We start from the raw sequence: 18,047 nt of genomic DNA, 5'->3' as shown, positions 1-18,047 counted from the left end.
TGCGCACTTGTTTAATTTTGAAAACCGCACTTGGTTTCTAAGCAGGAAAATCGAAATCCTTAGCAACACGAGTAAAGAAAAGCTCCGACATTGCAGTTGACGCAATAAAGAATTGGCTCAAATTAATTCCTAGTCAGCGGAACGCTGCCGCCAGTCAGCGGAAACCTCATTAATTAAAAAAGATGTTTAAACTTGCTACTCGTTCAAGCTCTACACCAAAGAGCATGGTTAACTTAAAATAGTAGAAAATAACGCTAGAGTGGAAAAATTTACCGACACACATCTAGCATTTTAAGTTCTAGGCTTTTTTTTTTCAAACTTCGCAATTGTTTTTTTTTTTAGGCAGGTTAGATAATTGTTAATGCACTAATTTTACCTTATTATCAAACTAAAAAAAATGCGAACGAGCTCTAGATATTGCTTGTTATTTTTTCGACACTAGTGCCGGGCAGATGCGTCACTGGCCAAGATGTTCGAGGGGGGGGGGGGGCAATGGATTTTTATGACTGGCTGATCATTTTTACCGATTGATTTGGGTGGTATGCAATAAAAATTACCATTTCATCTTTTATTTTTCACCAAATGGGACTGATCTTTTTTTATTGATTTTACGTCATATATTTCGATCAGCTCACTTAAGCTAATAAAAAAGAATATAGACAGAACAAAATAGTTGAGCTTCGCACAACTCTTTTACCGACTCAATTTTTTTTTTCTAACTGGCTGAAAACATGGGGGGGGGGGCATGGTGCCGTTTTCTGCTCATAGGTTACCCATATTCTTAAATTTGCCCAAAGAATAAGACAAAGGTTTAATGATTGGTAAAAACAATCTGACACAATTTGCTAAGCCTTGCTGCAATAATCAATCCTAATTTCTGTATAGTATATTCTATTAATGTTTAACTTTCAACACAAATTCAAAGTATCGGTGTATTCGGCCGGTTATCCCATATAAAAATATTGAATACAAAACAAAAATTCAATTTTTCTGCAGATGACATTTGTTAAGGGTTATTTGTTGATACTCAGGGGCGGATCCAGGATTTTTTTTAGGGGGGGAGGGGGCGCAAAATAGGTTGATCCGAAAAAAAAGTTTTTAGGGGGGAGGGCGCAAAAAAGGTAGATCCGATAAACTTGCGTTATGAGCAAGTTTAATTAACGCAAACTTGACTTAATTAAGTAAATTACACTACTTTAGACTATACTAGGGGGGGACCGCCCCCTGGATCCGCCACTGTTGACACTGCAACACTGAGAGCAATAAAATACGAACAAAAACAATATTTTATTCATTTCAGGATACTAATTTGTATTTAATTCTTTACTTTCAAATATAAACTGTTCATGAAAACTTGTAGTGTCTTTTATTAGAAAAGAAATACTGCTTGCATGGAACTAAAAGATATTTCTGCCTTTAGTAACATCTATTTTCCTTAGTAATAATCCACAGTTTTCTAATTTCAACGCTAATTCTAGTAGTGGCTTAATGATTAATAAGTAATACTGACGAATTAAATTAGGAAACATCTGTTGACGTGAATATTAAAATACTTGATTTTGTCTGTCACAAAGCTATTAACCATTTGTAGCTTGCATAAGTAGAACATTTTTCTTTCATTTATTAGGTTTAGCGAAAATTTGTCCTTAACTAGTCTATTGACAAAAAAGCTTCCTAAAGGCTAGATGGTATAATTGCATAATCTAATAAGCCAGAAATGTTAATGATCCTACCACTGGTCGGTATGCTGGTTTATCCGCGATCTAAAGGTTAGAGTATCCATGTTGACGTCGCAAACTGAGGAATACACTACAAACCAGACAGAGATCCTCCTAAAAACGCACTGGACTAAATGCTATATATCAGGTTCTACAACTATAATGAGACATACATTAATTATACATAAATATTTGTTGAGTATCCTTCACCTTAATACCCTAAGCTGCAATTTGCGGGTTTTAGGTGCAATTAGTTCGATATAGAGTCGATGTTTTCAAACTGAGTGATACTGATAACGATATTATCGTATTCTTTCACGAAAAAGTCACTCGAAGAAAAAAAAAAGGAGGTTAAATTCATCAGAACTAAGTACAAGTTCACTGACAGATCCAGGGGGTCGAAGGGGGCCATCTCCCCCTCCCCAAGATTTTTTCTGGTGCCCTCTTTCCCTGTTTTATTTTTCTTTTTTTTTACTTTTGTTTTAGAATAAATTTGTCAATTTTTGGCACCTTGATCCAGGGGCAGATCCAGGATTGTTTTAGGGGGGGGGGGGCAAAATAGATTGATTCAATAAAGTTGCGTTAGGAGCAAGTTTAATTAACGCAAACTTGCGTTAACTAAGTAAATTACACTAATTTAGACTACGTCAAGGAGGGGGGGGCGCCCCCCCCCTCTGGATCTGCCACTGCCTTGGTCAGATTGGGCCCCCTTCAAGATTTTGCTCTAGATCCACCCATGTACAAGTGACTATAAGAGATTGTAACTTCAATAGAAATTAAGCTAAGAAAAAAAGCTCACAGCTCTTAGGTCGATTCAAACTTGAACACGTGTGAAATGCCATTATTACACTGGATTATATCTCCTATAGTTTAAAAAACATACGAGTCAATAATTCAATACTCTTTATTAGCCGTTCGCAGGTGAACGAACGTAAACTTTTAGTAGACTGTGTAATCTTTTCCTAATAGCTTGGTTTGAATTTGTTAAGCTATCAATCTCATTGCAAAGTAACTCTGAGGTCAAACAATGAATTAACGAATAGTCATTGTTTTCTAATGATAGAAAATCCACCAATTCCCCGTCATAAACAATAAAACGTCTGCAGTCGTGAATAATTCGTCGGATAAAATCAGTCAGGAGAATACGTGGAAGACAATCATAAGCATTAGATGATTCGGCAACGGTTAGGATGCTTTCAGCAAAATGGATAATTTGTTCAGCCTCGGTAGGAATAAAATCTTCTTCTGCATAGTTTGCAGACCACAAGGAAGTGCATAATTTCAGAAACTGATTATACAAAATACTCCTTGATAGACGTGATTCTTCATGTTTCTGATTACTCTCTACAATTTTCCGGACCTTGGGCCTAGGTTCATCATCTTCCTCATTCTCAGATGCTATATCACCAGTTAGCAATTCTTCATCTTTGATCTCTACTAAAGGCTGCTTACTATTGAAATCAATTTGTGCTGATTTCCAAAGCTGAACCGTTAGCTTCGTTAGGTACTGAAGCTGAGTTCTTACAAAAAAACTTTTTCCAGAGTGAAATACATAAGATTCAATCCAAGTTAAAATTCCTCGATTTTTGACAAGGTCAGATGCAGCCGACGGGATTTTGGAAGCAGCATGTAACACTTCAAGTACTTCAACCTATAAATGAAGATTTATAATTAGAATGATTAAACTTCTAAAATCTTCAAAAACTCGAAAAGCGTCTTCCATAAAGCTCAGATTTTTTATTTAGTCAGAGGGATTCTTTTTGGGAGCATACTGACTTAAAAGTCCATAAAACCGAGATCTACCAGGTCAATAGTATTTGATAAAGGATGCATGCTTATTAGCGAATCATTGGATGATAGCAAAGTGGTAAAAATAAATTACTACCATGAATCAACGTTCTTAAATTTCCTAGAATATCTTAGGTTACATTATTGAAACGACAAATATATTAAAAAGGATTTGGAAGAAAGATATTATAGATAGATTCGAGATATAGAAATAGGATAGAAAACATAGAAATAAAAACATAGGAAAGAAAAGAGAAAGAAAACATAGAAATAGGATAGAAAACAAAATAAAAACGATGATATTTCTTACACGTAAGAAAAAATCATGAATTGAAACTGTTCCAGATTCAACTTTTCAGAAAAGATATAGGAAAGCCGTCCATTATTATTATTATTTAAACTCGGAAACATGAATTTAACCATCGTATTTTGAATTTGAAATTTTTTATCTAAACCGTATTAATATAAAACCTAAAGATCTAAAGCTGAAATGAACAACCAGGTCCGTATCCAGGATTTTTTTTTTGGAGGGGGGGGGGGCGGTTTACACAAAAACTTAAAAAAAATGCATAAAAAATTTATTTGTATGCATTTTTTTTCGTTTTTACGAGTCGAACAAACATTTCGGGGAGGAGGAGGGGGGGGGGTCAAACTCCTAAGCCCCTCCCTGACTGCAGCCTTGTGAACAACATTGACAAAACTCAAAAATAGGGAGGAATATACATGCATTATATATATATATATATATATATATATATATATATATATATATATATATATATATATATATATATATATATATATATATATATATATAATATCGCCACCGATTCCCGGTACGGCTACGCGGCAAGCTTTTATATATTGATTCTCATTATCACTTAGTCTTCTAACCGAGGCTGTTGTCCCAGTGAATTAGCAGGTTGATTTAAATTATCCTCCACTTGTCGCGTTTTCATATAACCTTTGGCATAGTTGTTAGTGTCTTGCAATATTTCCTCTAAGAGATCCATTACTTTACGAGAGATTCCATAATCTAAATGATGGGCAAGGCATTCTTCAACAGCTTTATCGGGTCTAAAATTTAAATTTGGCTATATGAAGGTATTTTAAAATAAGGGTTTTAAATCTAAGGTATTCTTCAAGGGTTTGTGATGGATGTTCCGCTTAATTGATTTGATGAAAAATTTGTTCAGCTACTTTGAAGCTGAAAATAGTACGACCATCGCTTACGTTGAACGAAACAAAAGAAAAACGTAAGTTCACATTTCGGATTTGTTTTGAAACTCTTTAGAGTTAGAGAGGTCCTATAAAAGGTCAAACCAATTCATTTGGAGATTCTGGAGGTGGTAATACAATTCGACCAAGCAGCAACTTCCAAATGAATCAACTTTATTGGCTGATAAAGTTGAATCAACTTTATCATTCTTGGGAAATTGGAGGACTCCACGATGAATAGATACAGCCCTGAAGGGTCCCAATGACTTTTAATTAACACGTGCGTAGTTTACTACATCTTTATTTCTTTGTTCTTCATTTTATTTTTGATTCGTTCTGATCCTATTGCGTGTATATACAAAAAGTAACGCATATACAAATTATATATGTACAAAAAAGATTTATAGTTCAAAAGTTAACGGAACATTATTTTGCATGGAACAACGTTACATTTTATGTAGTCATCAGAAATACAGGGAAAATAGAATGCAGTATAAACCATTTTAAAACCGTGATAAAAGCGGGAAAACGAGAAAAAGGAAAAAATTAAATCCAATGTCACTGAAAATTTCTATAAATTTTTGCAAAAAAAATAATCGTAAAGAAACATGTGCTATTAAGAGTTATATATGTACAGGTTGTATACAGATAGAAATACTACTAGCCTTATTTTTGCGTTCAGTCATAAGAATGAGTTTTAAGGAGAATTAACGGAGATGAACTGACCTTAGATAAATCATCGCATAAGGGAGAATCGTAGAAAGTCATCAGCATCCTAAAAACCTTTCTCTTTGAAGATATTATATAATCATTATGCTCACGAAAGCCATCTCGTAGTAAGTGGAGAATCCAATTTCGCCGCATTCTGAAAAGTTAAATTGTTTTAGCAAATATTAGAGTGGGTTAATCCTCTCTCAGCAAAAATAATGCTCAGATGATTTCGACCTAAAAACCCTTTCGAGAGGGGGTTTCGATAGTTTCAAAGGACAGAGATTTAATTACCAAGAATTTCGGCCCGTTATTTTTATAACTGGCGTCACAAATATTGCCAAAAAACATAATATAACGGCGCAGCCCCAATGTTCGGCGTAGGAAGGGCGCTATGATATAAAAATTGATTTTTTTTTCCTTCTTTTTTTTAGGCATTTCAAACAAAACACAAAGATCATTCATTAATCAAAAACAATAATCCCCAAAGGGTCCATGGCCTGTAAGGAGGAAAGATCATGCGACAAAACAGTTAAACATTAAACATCCAAACACATAATATTTAAAACATTCGCTAAAACAGAGAAGAGAGAGAGAGAGAATTCATTTAAATTGAACAAACCCAGAAGTCAAATCAGGCGATACGGCCCACCACAGACCCAGGAAAAAATAAAAATTATTTATAAAAACATACATAGCATCACCTATTACAGCCAAATAAAAAAAAAAAAAACCAATTACGATCAATCAATATACCCATTAAAAGGAAAAAGACACTAAAAGAAAAATGGATAAGCGAGTTTCCTTTTATTAAATATGGATCATTTTTTATTCTTATAGTAAGGGATAGAGCACCCTTCCCCTCTGCTAGGCCCAAAATCAAACAAAAAACGTATTCAAATTTTTCGCTTCCATACTCTGTCAGTGTAGTTTACAAGTTGCAACTCAAGTTAGTAATTCTTCCACTATTAGTGTCTTTATTAGTTTTCTAGTTTTCCTCTATCAGTTCTTGCTAATGTCATAAATTGAAACACTCGTAGAAATTTATTAGAGATACTACAACATAAAACCTTTTTTTCAGCCCAAAAAATTCAGTTACAAAGAAGTATGTTTTGAAGTTTGGATTTTTCAAAAAAAAAAAAAAAAATAGCGAAAGAAGATGTTTAGAGAGTGCTGTATTGATAATCTGTATTATCATGTGGAAATAAATAGAGCCTGCAGAGTTATAGGGGATGCATGATAATTAAAAGCAGAAAATTAGACACTGGTCTGAAATATTATAAAGTTTTGGATTTTAACGTCTATATTCCCTGCGAAATATACGATCTTGCGACAAGCCTAGAGCTGTATTTTGGACCAAAAACCAATGATACTAACATCATTGTATAAATTAGTCTCAGATCTATCCATTTTCTGAGCTAGAATTATGACATTACTTAAGCTTGTTCTGAGAGAATGATGTAAACTTATAAAAAAAGAAGAAAATTTCAAAATATAGATGGCTAAGCTGAAACTCGATGAAGCTGAAAACGGCTGAAACTCGGCTATCGAAGCATATCAGTAATGTCGTTTTAGACCAAAAAACAAGAACTGTAGTACTGCAGAAAAATAAAATGCAAAACTTGCACAGAGAACATTACTCTTAAGGCCAATTTAAATCACACAAGATTAATAAGGAATAAAACTTACTTATAATCAGGTAGGGAGCTCCCAAAGAGTACATAGAATTCTGGAACCTGCTGAATATCTAAGCTTGGCTTAACTAATAGAAAATTGTGAACAATCTTGTACATTTCCTCCTGTGAATCGGACATAATATTAGCGGCTCTTGAGACAAACAAACCAATCAGTGAGGTAATCCTAAGGTTGGTTGACTCTTTTCTACTTCCAATTGTAGATAAGGAGTGTTGGAGAGAATCTATTAAGTTTAACCACAGTGGCTTTTCATAGAACCTAAAAATTAAAAGAAGAATAAAACAACGACGCATAATTTGTCTTTGGACAAAAGATTTAAAGGAAATGGGAAATTCCTGGGAGGGTGTAAAAAGGGAGGCTTTGAATAGTTTGGGATGGAGGAGGAGCGTGCGTAGCTGTGTTGGCCTTGGGCGGCTTTGTGTTGCGGTGAGTTGTTAGTAGTAGTAGTAGTTATTTGCTCCCCAGATCAGATCGTTTTCTCCCTAGTAGTTATGTACATGTTTTGATTGTTTTTCCATATCCTTCTGTGAATTTAATTTATGTATTTGCTAGGTTTAGTTGAATTTAATAATGATATAACTCGGCGTGAGTTTGTTCAGGCGAACTTCTTTTTTGTTCTTATTTAATGCTTTTTTTCACTTATTTATGGAGGAATTCATCTCGTATTTTAGCTGTACAGGCTCCCTAGAGCTTAATAGTTAACCATTTTTATATATTTCGTCTCTAGTTGTTTTTTCTTCAAGTAGATTAATTCACTCTTAAAGTTAGAACTTAATAGGTTATTTTTATAAAAGTTTAATACATTATGATTTCATATTCGTTGTGATAAAAAATAGCTTGGTCTGCTGGTAAATCCAAATTTAATTCATTTCGATTTTCGAAATAAAAATGTAAATTCAATTTTCTCACCTGGCTCCTTCAAGATGTAGATAAAAACGAGAGAGAGTTTCATATCCAAGTGCTCGAATATCCTCATCAGCACTAGTTAATGAAGAAAACATTAATGACAGACATCCATTTTCAATAAAGCCCTGACAAGGCACTAATTGGTCTGGACTCAATAAGTGATAAAATGACTGCAAAAGAAATCTCGGATCGTACAAGCTACTTTCCAGTCCCTCGTGGAAATAAGCCTAAAAACAGAAAGTCAATTTAAACATTCCATTTTCTTCATTAATTAGCGTGATATCTATAAATATGTTACAGGAACAGACCTTATCAGGAAATTTGTAACTTTCAGGAAGAAAAAACGTCCAAGATCGGAATAAAAAGAATAACTCAGAGACTATATTTACGTATGGCCTAGAGGACCATCCAAAAGCCACGCTTTAATGTTTATTTTTAATAGAACAAAGCTATTAGAAGAGTTTTCAAGCTGTTTTCTTTTTAGTTTGAAGCATAAAATTATCCATTATTTTTGGAGCAAAACATAACCGAAATATTAATGATTATTGCATGGGCAAGTGTCTGTTTGGATTTTAAAACTTCAATAACTCATTGATTTGATTCGTATAAAACTAACTAGTTATCGTATCTAAGTGATTTATAACATGCAATAAGGCAAAGAAAGTTATATTTTAAAAATGAACAAGCACTATAATCAAATTACCGATAAATAGCAAAAAGTATTTGGGAAAGCAAGAATAAAGAAGAAAAACAAACAAACAGTAGCATATTGTGAGCCGGAAAACTTGTTGATTATATAACGATAAAAAACTCGCTTGGCTTCAGGCTTCATATACCCATCGTTTAACATCACATGGCTATTTTCAGGTTAGTGAATGGCTGGGAGTTATGGAGTTAGAGACACCAATCATATCTAGTGAGGTAACTTTGGCCTCAATATAGAACGAATGTTAGCCAAAATATGTAGAGCAATGCATAATAATAATATGTTTGTACATACATTTATTAGATTGAGTGATAGCAAAGCAGTTTACACGTATTCAGAGAAATATAGTGCAATGCAACGTTCTCTTTGTTTCCAATTTTGAAAAATTCCAAGACTTGGTATCTGGAAGTCCGATGGATCATATTGACAATACGGCAAGTCGTGTCATTTGAGCTGATCTTTATCTTAAAAAGTCGGTGTTTGCTGCAGAATAGCACAGCACACCTTACTTTTTTTCGGTATCTTGAATGACGCTCAAGTTCAAACTGGAATGTGCAGTTATTTGCCTATTAAGTAATTTTTGGCTTTTTTTTTATTTTTTATTACCTAAAGTAAGTTTAAGGCATCGTTTTACCATCAGTCCTTAAAAGAGGCTTCAATAATTTGTTCACGGAGAAAAACAAACGAAAAACTATTGCCTCAACAAAAATTAGACTCTATAAATAGGTAAAAAAAAAAATGTTATCCCTAATCTTATAACGATAAATTGATAGCAGTTTTCTTCCAGCCAGCTACAACAACAGAAATTCTATATCTTTATGACACCATCACAGAACATTTAATAAATTATTGATGGACATAGCGCAACACAGCTGCTGCACTCACATCTCGTTCGACGAGAATATTAAGGTCTTCGGCAGACAAAAAAAACTAGGTTGTTTACGCCTTTGCTTTCAAAATTCAAATTCAAATTCATTTAATTCAAAACAAGACATCGCTCTCGTGGGCAAAGCCCAAATATGATGTCTCTTAGTCATAATTAGCAAAATAAAGTTGTCTGATAAAACCATGTCAGGATAAATACACTAAAGGATAAAAACACTTGAGATTGAGAATAAAATTGTCTGATAAAACTTCGTCAGGATAAATACACTAAAGGATAAAAACATTTGAGATCATTGCAATACTTCACAAAGCTTGGCACAAAGCTTTTACTGTAGCGCACGGTGTTACAGTGGACTTGGGTTAGTTTCGGAACCTTCTCAGCCACTTCCCTGGGGGGGGGGACGAGATCTTATAGGGACAAAAGGTGGGGGAAGGAATGATCGGTAGATTGGATGTTGAAGGAGGGAGGAGCCAAATCTTTGGCATAATTTTTCTCGGCGGGAAGAAAAGGATTCAAGTTTAAATTCCTTGAGGTAAAAGGAGTAAGGTACCGCCATAAATGATTTGCAGTGATCTCTTCTGAACTCGTTCTATTTTATCAGTTTCATCCTGGATAAGGGCAAAGTGCCGAACCGGACAAGCATATTCAACTAAGGGGCGGATGAAAGTGTAAAATTTTAGTTTCAGCTTGTCCATAGGAACTCGAAATTTTTTCAGTGTGTTTAGCATTTGGATTGCGCTGTTAGCTTTTTTTTACAATTGTCTTTGTATTCTCCCGCCATGAGAGGTCAGAAGAAATCACCACACCAAGTAAAATTATTTTATGGCTTATTAGCTCGGAAGCGATAGGAGGTTGGAAAGTAAGTAGAGTATTCTGAAGAAAAGAAAATGTCGTGACCGAGGCATTGTCCTTATTCACGACCATGTTTAGTTCAGCCGCCTCTGAGGTAACTTGGTCGATGAAACCAGCAGCATTGCTCTTCGAATCCTTAGATACGATTTTCGTTAAGGACAATTCGATCACAGTTCCTTGTGGAATTCCACAAAAAACTGGCAGAGAAGTGGAAAATTGGTCTGTATGCGTAATAGATTTCTCACTATTTGTTAAAAACCTCTGCACGATTATAATAATGAAGCTGGGTTTATTTTTTTCACCATTTTTTCTAAGAGGATTTTGTAATCATACATGTCAAATGCTTTCTGAAATCAATTGCAATTAAATTTATCCATTTTCAAGGTTCATCCAGGTGTTTTAAATAAAATAAATTAAATTAACTAGGTAATGAACTGTGGAACACTTAAGGATGCTACCAAATTGCTTTCGATCAGTTACTTTCAGAAGATATTTTTTCAGCCATGCGGCAAAAAAGCTTTCGTATATTCTGCTAAAAACTGACGGCCACTGTGATCGGCCGGACACCAGAGAAGTCATTAGCTGCTCCTTTTTTTGGAATGGGGGTAATAAACCCTTTCTTCCATTTCTTTGGAAAATATCCTGTTTTTGTTATATTATTGAAAATTACCTGAAGGGGAAATGATAATTCTTTAGCAAATACTTTAATGAGAGCAACTGCTATATCAAAAGGGACAACAGAAGTTCTTTTTGAAGAAGAGTTTACGGATCATACATCCCCACGAAATATCAGCAATTAAAATATCATCTGGAGAAGTAGTAGAATTTACTGGTAGATTCTCAGGTAGACTAAGGTAGTAAGATCGCACGTATGAAGCAAAATGGCCAGTTACATCATTTGCAGTTTTCTCTAGAGGCTCCTCCTTCATGAAGTTAACTGGTTGAGAACTTTTGCCAGTCAGACTTTTTACTTTACTGAAAAACGGCTTGGACTCCAAAAGATGGTCAACTTCATTTTCATAGTAATTTGCTTGTGCCTTTTTGATTTTCCATTTTATTTGGTTTGCTAACTGTTTTGCTTGGTTCACTTGACCTTTTCGCATTAGGTGCAATTTATGTTTTATCAGTTGCTTTGTTTTTGAATTTACGTATGGTTTATCACTAGAACGGAATTTAGTCTTACGTTCGGGAAAGCACTAGTGACATTTTTAATTTAGCTTACTTTGGAATTCTTCCTGCTTGGGAATCAAAGTCTTTAGCTGAAGAGTCTATGATCCATTTTTCTCTCGTCATCCAGTCACCAAATTGCAGCAGACCATGATCAGTGACCGGCCTTGAAGTAACTTCAGTTACTGAATATTTAATTTTCACTTTTTCCAAGGGGTTCCACTGTAACATATAATGATAACTTCCACCAAGTAGTGCTAGTTTACTTGGATTCTAGTTGTATTCTGAAAGATTAGTCTGGATTACACCCAGAAAAGTATCCCCTTCAGTTGTTGGGAAATCGACTAGAGTTTTAAGGTTAAGTGACCTGGCCAGCGATTTGCTATCGAGTTCGTTAGCATCTCCTAGCATTACTACTCCAAAATATGGGTGAGTAAAATACAAATGAGGTGTGCTTTTAGCTTTTAGAAATGAAGTAGGGTTATGTATTCAGATGGAATTTCACTCATTATTGCAATCAGAAGTTGTAGCATGATAAGCTAGATCAATGCATATAGAATCCATTTGTAGAAAAATCAGCTTGTTTGTTAGGAGATGTGCGTGCAGCAGCCACGACACTATCTCCAAATTAAAATTGAAAATTTTAGTAGATGCTTGTCGTTCTCTAGCAGGGATGAGGCTCCACTGTCTCTTGAATGAAAGAATAATAATAAAATAAAACATTGATTTAATAAATATGAATAAAACGAATAAAATAATTAAAAAAGAAGAGAGCGAAATAATTAAATAAAATTTTTAATTAAATGTGCGTGCAGTAACATCTCCAAATTAAAAATTTTAGTAGATGCTTGTCGTTCCTTAGCAGTGATGAGGCTCCACAGTCTCTTGAATGAAAGAATAATAATAAAATAAAACATTGATTTAATAAATATGAATAAAACGAACAAAATAATTAAAAAAGAAGAAAGTGAAATAATTAAATAAAAATTAAATAAAATTAAATATCCGTGCAGCAGCATCTCCAAATTAAAATTGAAAATTTTAGTAGATGCTTGTCATTCCTTAGCAGTGATGAGGCTCCACTGTCTCTTGAATGAAAGAATAATAATAAAATAAAACATTGATTTAATAAATATGAATAAAACGAATAAAATAATTAAAAAAGAAGAGAATGAAATAATTAAATAAAAAAATAAGAAAACAAAATACTTACCTCTAACCTTAGATCAACAGGAAAATTTTCAGCAGTCTTCTTCATAGTGTTTGGCTCTAAAAGCGTCAAAACTTCTTGGACAGAATCCTGAGTCAATAAATTTCTCTGAGTGTTTGAATAAATTAAGGCGGCGTCACCCCAAACCAATGGCCGATAGTGTTGAAGGTACGCACCTTTTGTTTCATAGTGGCAAAGCAGCTTAAATATAGAAATTAATATTAATTACAACAGAGGACAAATTTTAAATTGTATGCTTAAGGAAAGTAATTCTGTTAGAGATCTAATTAATAAATTATTTTCAGCCTTGATTCGATTTCTATTACTTTATTAAATGTTTTGTTTGTTTGGAGGAAACAATATTGAATTAGACCGAATTCACAAAAGAAGTCCCAGAAGTTTAACTTAGTTACATACATATTTTTCAAAGTGTCTTTTTTGGGCTTAAACCAGGCCAAAAGGGGTTTTAAACATGTTAAAAACTATAATAGATAAAAGCGCACTTGTAGTGGCTATTTAGCTTTAGGCGCTAGTTCTTTAATAGTTATTTTTCAACAAGGTTCACTTATAGTAACTACATATAGCAACTATATAAGGCTGGATACTCCCTATGTCCGTAACGTTTTCATCGCTGACGAAAATACCAGTAGCACACCAAGTGAGAAATGAGAATATGACATTCATAACCGCCCAAACCAGTAATAATTACAGGCATACATGTAAAGGGCGGAGCTAGATAACGAAGCAGCCAACCAGGTAAAAGGAGCTATAATTTTTGTTGGCTCCTTCAACCTGGGGTAATGATATCACCGAGTAATAACATTGATTTTCAATTAGCAGAAATTAAAGCAGCTTTCCGCGCTTGCTAGAAAAATTAGTCTCTTAACCAAGTTCCTGTTTTTATTTCTGTTCTCTCATGGATGCATCTTTAATTTTCTGACCTGATATTCAGGCACTAAGAAGATCCAAGCTCTACATGTAGAATTCAGCCAAAGCTCCTTTCTCTGCTTAGAAAAAAAAAGTTGAAACAGGTGTTCGGTGCTAAATAATAAGAACAATCAGGACAGGTCAAAAGCTTTTCTTTTGAACTGACCTACAGCCTGCCAATATTTCAATTGTTAGTGGAATAGATCTGAGTAGAAAAAAAACATTTCTGGGCTAGGTTGCAGTCTACGCAAGGTAAACACTTCATGTCCACGAGCAAGGCCGTGTCTAAAAAGGGGGGGGGGGTATTCCAGATCTTAACCGTCCCTAAATTTTTGTCCTATTCGTAAAACGTAACAAAAATGTATATAAACAAATTTTGGATGTATTTAAAAAAAAATTGTGAAAAAAATAATGTTGGAAAGGCTCTTATTTTCTACTTTATTCGTTTTTTTTTCTGGTCTTATGGCTCAAAAACCTACAGAAGAATGCCTACAGAACCTACAGAAGAATAGGTTTGTGCATAGACTCAATTTGGGCTAGATCTTTTGTTTTCATAAAAAAATAAAAACAAATTAGCAAAGGAAATTTTTTGTTCTAGATCGGAATTCATATCCTGAAACCAAACACCGAAGATTTTATGTCATATTTAAAAAAATAGCAACAAGAATGAAACTAAAGGTTTACTCATATTTTTATGGAAACAGTGTCTTATTCTAGGATTCAAACAAGAATAACAAATCCTTACAAATTACAGTATATAGCTAAATCATGCGCCTCCGTTTAAGTAGAAACTTAAATACTACATAAATTAAGTTAGGTACCCTTTAAGCTAGGTCCTGAAACATTTCTGGCCCAACCATGGATAACCTCCCCATCTGTTTATGTAGTAAATATGCCTTTACTGAAGGGGCCAGTGGACAAAGGTCAACAAGAGGGATCGTTCTCAGTTCCAGACTCATTTTCAAAGAAACGTGAGATTCTGGACCAATAAGTGCAATGGGGGATTATGGATCCAGCTTCTTCCATATCGGTTCCTCATAGGCAATCCTATGTCCGTAAGGATGGGGTTTGAGTCCTGGTGTCACTTGTTATTTGGTTTGGAGTGGGGGTCAATAGCGTAGCTCTGTAAGCTCAGCTAGGGTCGACTCAGATCTAAATGGGTAGCCTGCCTGGAGAAATATGGAGAAGATAAATAAGAGGGGATTTGATACGACACGGGAGGTCCACAACCCCCCATTGCACTTATTGGCCCAGAATCTCACGTTTCTTTGAAAATTTCTCTTTCTCAAACAAGAGGATTAATAATAAGAGGAGGTAGAGGACTAATATGTAATAAAATAAAGATCTGATAAAGTCCTCTTTGCAATTTATATATAAACTTCCTAATACACGTTTTACTTTCAAACTCTAAATTATGCACCGAGACTGAAAAGTAGATGCGGAATAATAAAAACAACAAACTTACCTCCATCTAATGCCTTTTTCTACAACTAAGTAAGAGTAGAACATTCGACCAAACAAGATTCACTTGGAATGCTACGCTACACTGCCGTAGTTAAAAACATAACAAAAGTTTTTGGATCGATAGAGGAATGTCTCAATGACCCCATTGTTGACGAGTTATTTCAACAATGGACTTATCGCTAGCGGTATTAAGCATCTTCAAACAACCATAGCGGCGGTAATATAATTCTGAAACACTCCATTTTATCGCTAGTAGTATTTTAATATTGGAAGATAGTCACTTAAACGTCTTCTTAGAATGCATGTAATCTTCGGTACCAAAATCAGTACACATACAGTCTTTTGACTAGCGCATTATGCTTTTCGGGTTGTAAATGTTAGAATGACGTACAAGTAAAAATTGTAAATTTTGAACTAACAGCAATCTTCTTATTTATGATAGCAGACCTTAAAATATTATCTTCTAACATATAAGCCTAAAATTTTATTGACAAAAGCATCGATCTCTTAGAGGAAGCAAAAACGGTTAATCACAGGGAAAGGCTTTAGTCGAAGACCTATAGTCTTTAAAGCCATGTTGAACAAATGAACGTCTTATAGATAGGTGCACTGAATTTCGGCCCTTAAAAAGAGTTTTATTACTTGTTAGGGGGGGGGGGGGTATGAAAAAGACCATTTTAGATAACAATTTTTCATGTTTCTAGGAAAAGGCACTTCAGCCAATTTTATATTGGGAGGGGGGATACCATTTGTATGCAAGCATGCTCTTATCAGGCCCGGAATACGAAGATATCAAAATACATTAATAATAAAAAGAATGATTTTTACTTGTTGACAGACATTTTACTCGAGCAATTAAAGAGGTCAAACTAGGCAAATTAGTCAAAGTAAACCAAAATAATTTTTCCCATTAACAGCCAAACAAAAAGCAGGTCGTTTCCGAATAGGGGTGAAAGGATGTCGTAAGGAAAGATTTAAGGGGAATAAGAACTTCTTGGGAAGGTGTAAAGAGAGAAGGCTTTGGATAGATTGGGATGGAGGAGAAGCGTGCGTAGCTGTGTTGGCCTCAGGGGGCTTGGTGCTGCAGTGAGTTGTTAGTAGTAGTAGTAGTAATTAAGGAGAAATTGTTAGTTTCATGAATCTTGGAACAACTTATTTGAGCATTTCAGAGAGTAAATAGATATTTAAATCGAACTCACCTGGTAGACTAACTGATCAAGCTTATCAAGGGTTGCGTGATAAGCACTAAGATAGAGAGGAATATGAGATGTCTTGCAAATCATTGAATTTTTTCGCGTTAAGGTTAAGAGCAACTTTAGCAAAGCACCTGAAAAAAGAGAAAAAATTCCTAAAACTGACATATCATTTATTAGTAACCATTAAGATTATACCTCAATCTTGGCTACTCGCTGCCGTCTTGAACGCCTCAAGCGGTTCAAGACTGCATGTTCCTTTCATTATCAGTAATTTTAATTACTAATTCTTTCATTTTTGATTAATAGTATTTAAAAGCTATTAAATGAAGTTTGTAAAAAAGATGAAAATTAAGCACAGAAGAATGTAAACACAAAACAAATATGGCATTCATTAACTGACGATGAAAAAGAGAAAAAAGAAAAGAAAAGGAAGTGTTCAACCAAAGGATTCGGAACCTAAAAAATAAGTTTCCTTAAGTGACAAGCGTAAGTGACAAAATTAAACAATTATGAGGTAAGTTTTCAAATTTATTTGAAATTTATTTTCATTTGAAATTGATTCATGTGGAATTTATTTTCATTTAAAATTTATTTTTATTTGAAATTTATTTCATTTAAAATTTATTTTTATTTGAATTTATTTCAAATTTCAGAATTCATTAAGGTAAGGAATAAGAGAAATGGGTATAGAACTATGATATTAAAAAGTAAACAGATTGAAGCAAAACTGAAAAACGTAACAAAACATTGGACACACGATATTGGTAGAAGATATTTAGCTTCAGCTAGCTTCAGCCAGAATAATCCAAATTGTCCATATCAACCCCTGTGAGTTCGATATAACAGGTTCAAGGACTAACAAAGCTATTTTAATCTCCAATTTATTGACAGCAACGCAATATACAAAACATTCATTTGAAGTCACGTTTGTAATTACATTACAGCAAATTTTAGCTAGCGCGAAGGATGTCATTTAGGAGAGGGATTAGGGGCGTGCAAAAACCTTTCCCGTGTTTTCTCCTTTTCAAATGTTCTACATAATAACTTCAATTTACAAACAAAAGCAGAAAACTCAATCATATTATATTTCTTAACTAGACAAAGATTGTAGCAAAAAGTCAACTCAGAGGTGTTCCTAAAAATTATTTTTGATGGAAAGAGACACAAAGATAAATTACAGCAGCCTGCGACGGATTTAAGAACATCTGTTTTCCTCTCATAATAACTGTAAACCGAAACTCTTCTTGCTTTTACTATTCTCGACTTTTATCCCAAAATTAAAATGCTTAATACTTAAAATTCCTCTCACAATTATTTGCTAGTTTTACAGACGAGAACTGAAAGTAAGGGAACCAAATTCGGAGTCTTAACTCCGAGATTCTGAATCTAATAATTTATTGAAATACTTGAAAAATGCATGGAATATTCTGAACACACTCTGAAGAGTTTTGAGCCTTTCGACTTCTTCCTTATTTTTGAGTGCAGTGCCCTGATTAGCTGTGACTCTATCAGTATCTAGGTAAGTTTTATGTTATAGTTAACTCGGTTCAAAAAATTTTGATTATAAAAAAATAGTCAGTAACATGTCTGGCCTGAACATCATTTT

The 18,047-nt window shown here is 34.2% G+C and overlaps 1 protein-coding gene across 1 annotated transcript in view; it reads right to left on the bottom strand.

The window, feature by feature from the left end:
• Window positions 1-932: 932 nt before the first annotated feature.
• LOC148956355 (nucleolar pre-ribosomal-associated protein 1) overlaps window positions 933-18,047 on the bottom strand; it is a 66,700-nt gene continuing 49,585 nt past the window's right edge. The window contains exons 14-19 of the mRNA XM_089106760.1: window positions 16,445-16,572; window positions 12,858-13,055; window positions 8,037-8,260; window positions 7,122-7,385; window positions 5,451-5,589; window positions 933-3,369 (exon numbers count right to left, since the gene is read on the bottom strand). Of these exons, the coding sequence (XP_088962886.1) occupies window positions 2,626-3,369; window positions 5,451-5,589; window positions 7,122-7,385; window positions 8,037-8,260; window positions 12,858-13,055; window positions 16,445-16,572 (1,697 nt within the window). The 3' untranslated portion in view covers window positions 933-2,625. The remainder of the gene's footprint in view (window positions 3,370-5,450; window positions 5,590-7,121; window positions 7,386-8,036; window positions 8,261-12,857; window positions 13,056-16,444; window positions 16,573-18,047) is intronic.

The sequence above is a fragment of the Artemia sp. Qi Xiang Cuo genome, chromosome 1 (assembly GCF_049724085.1).
Source record: "Artemia sp. Qi Xiang Cuo chromosome 1, ASM4972408v1, whole genome shotgun sequence".
Lineage (NCBI taxonomy): Eukaryota > Metazoa > Arthropoda > Branchiopoda > Anostraca > Artemiidae > Artemia > Artemia sp. Qi Xiang Cuo.
The sequence above is the reverse complement of the archived record's forward strand: the minus strand, read 5'-3'. Positions and strand labels throughout refer to the sequence as shown.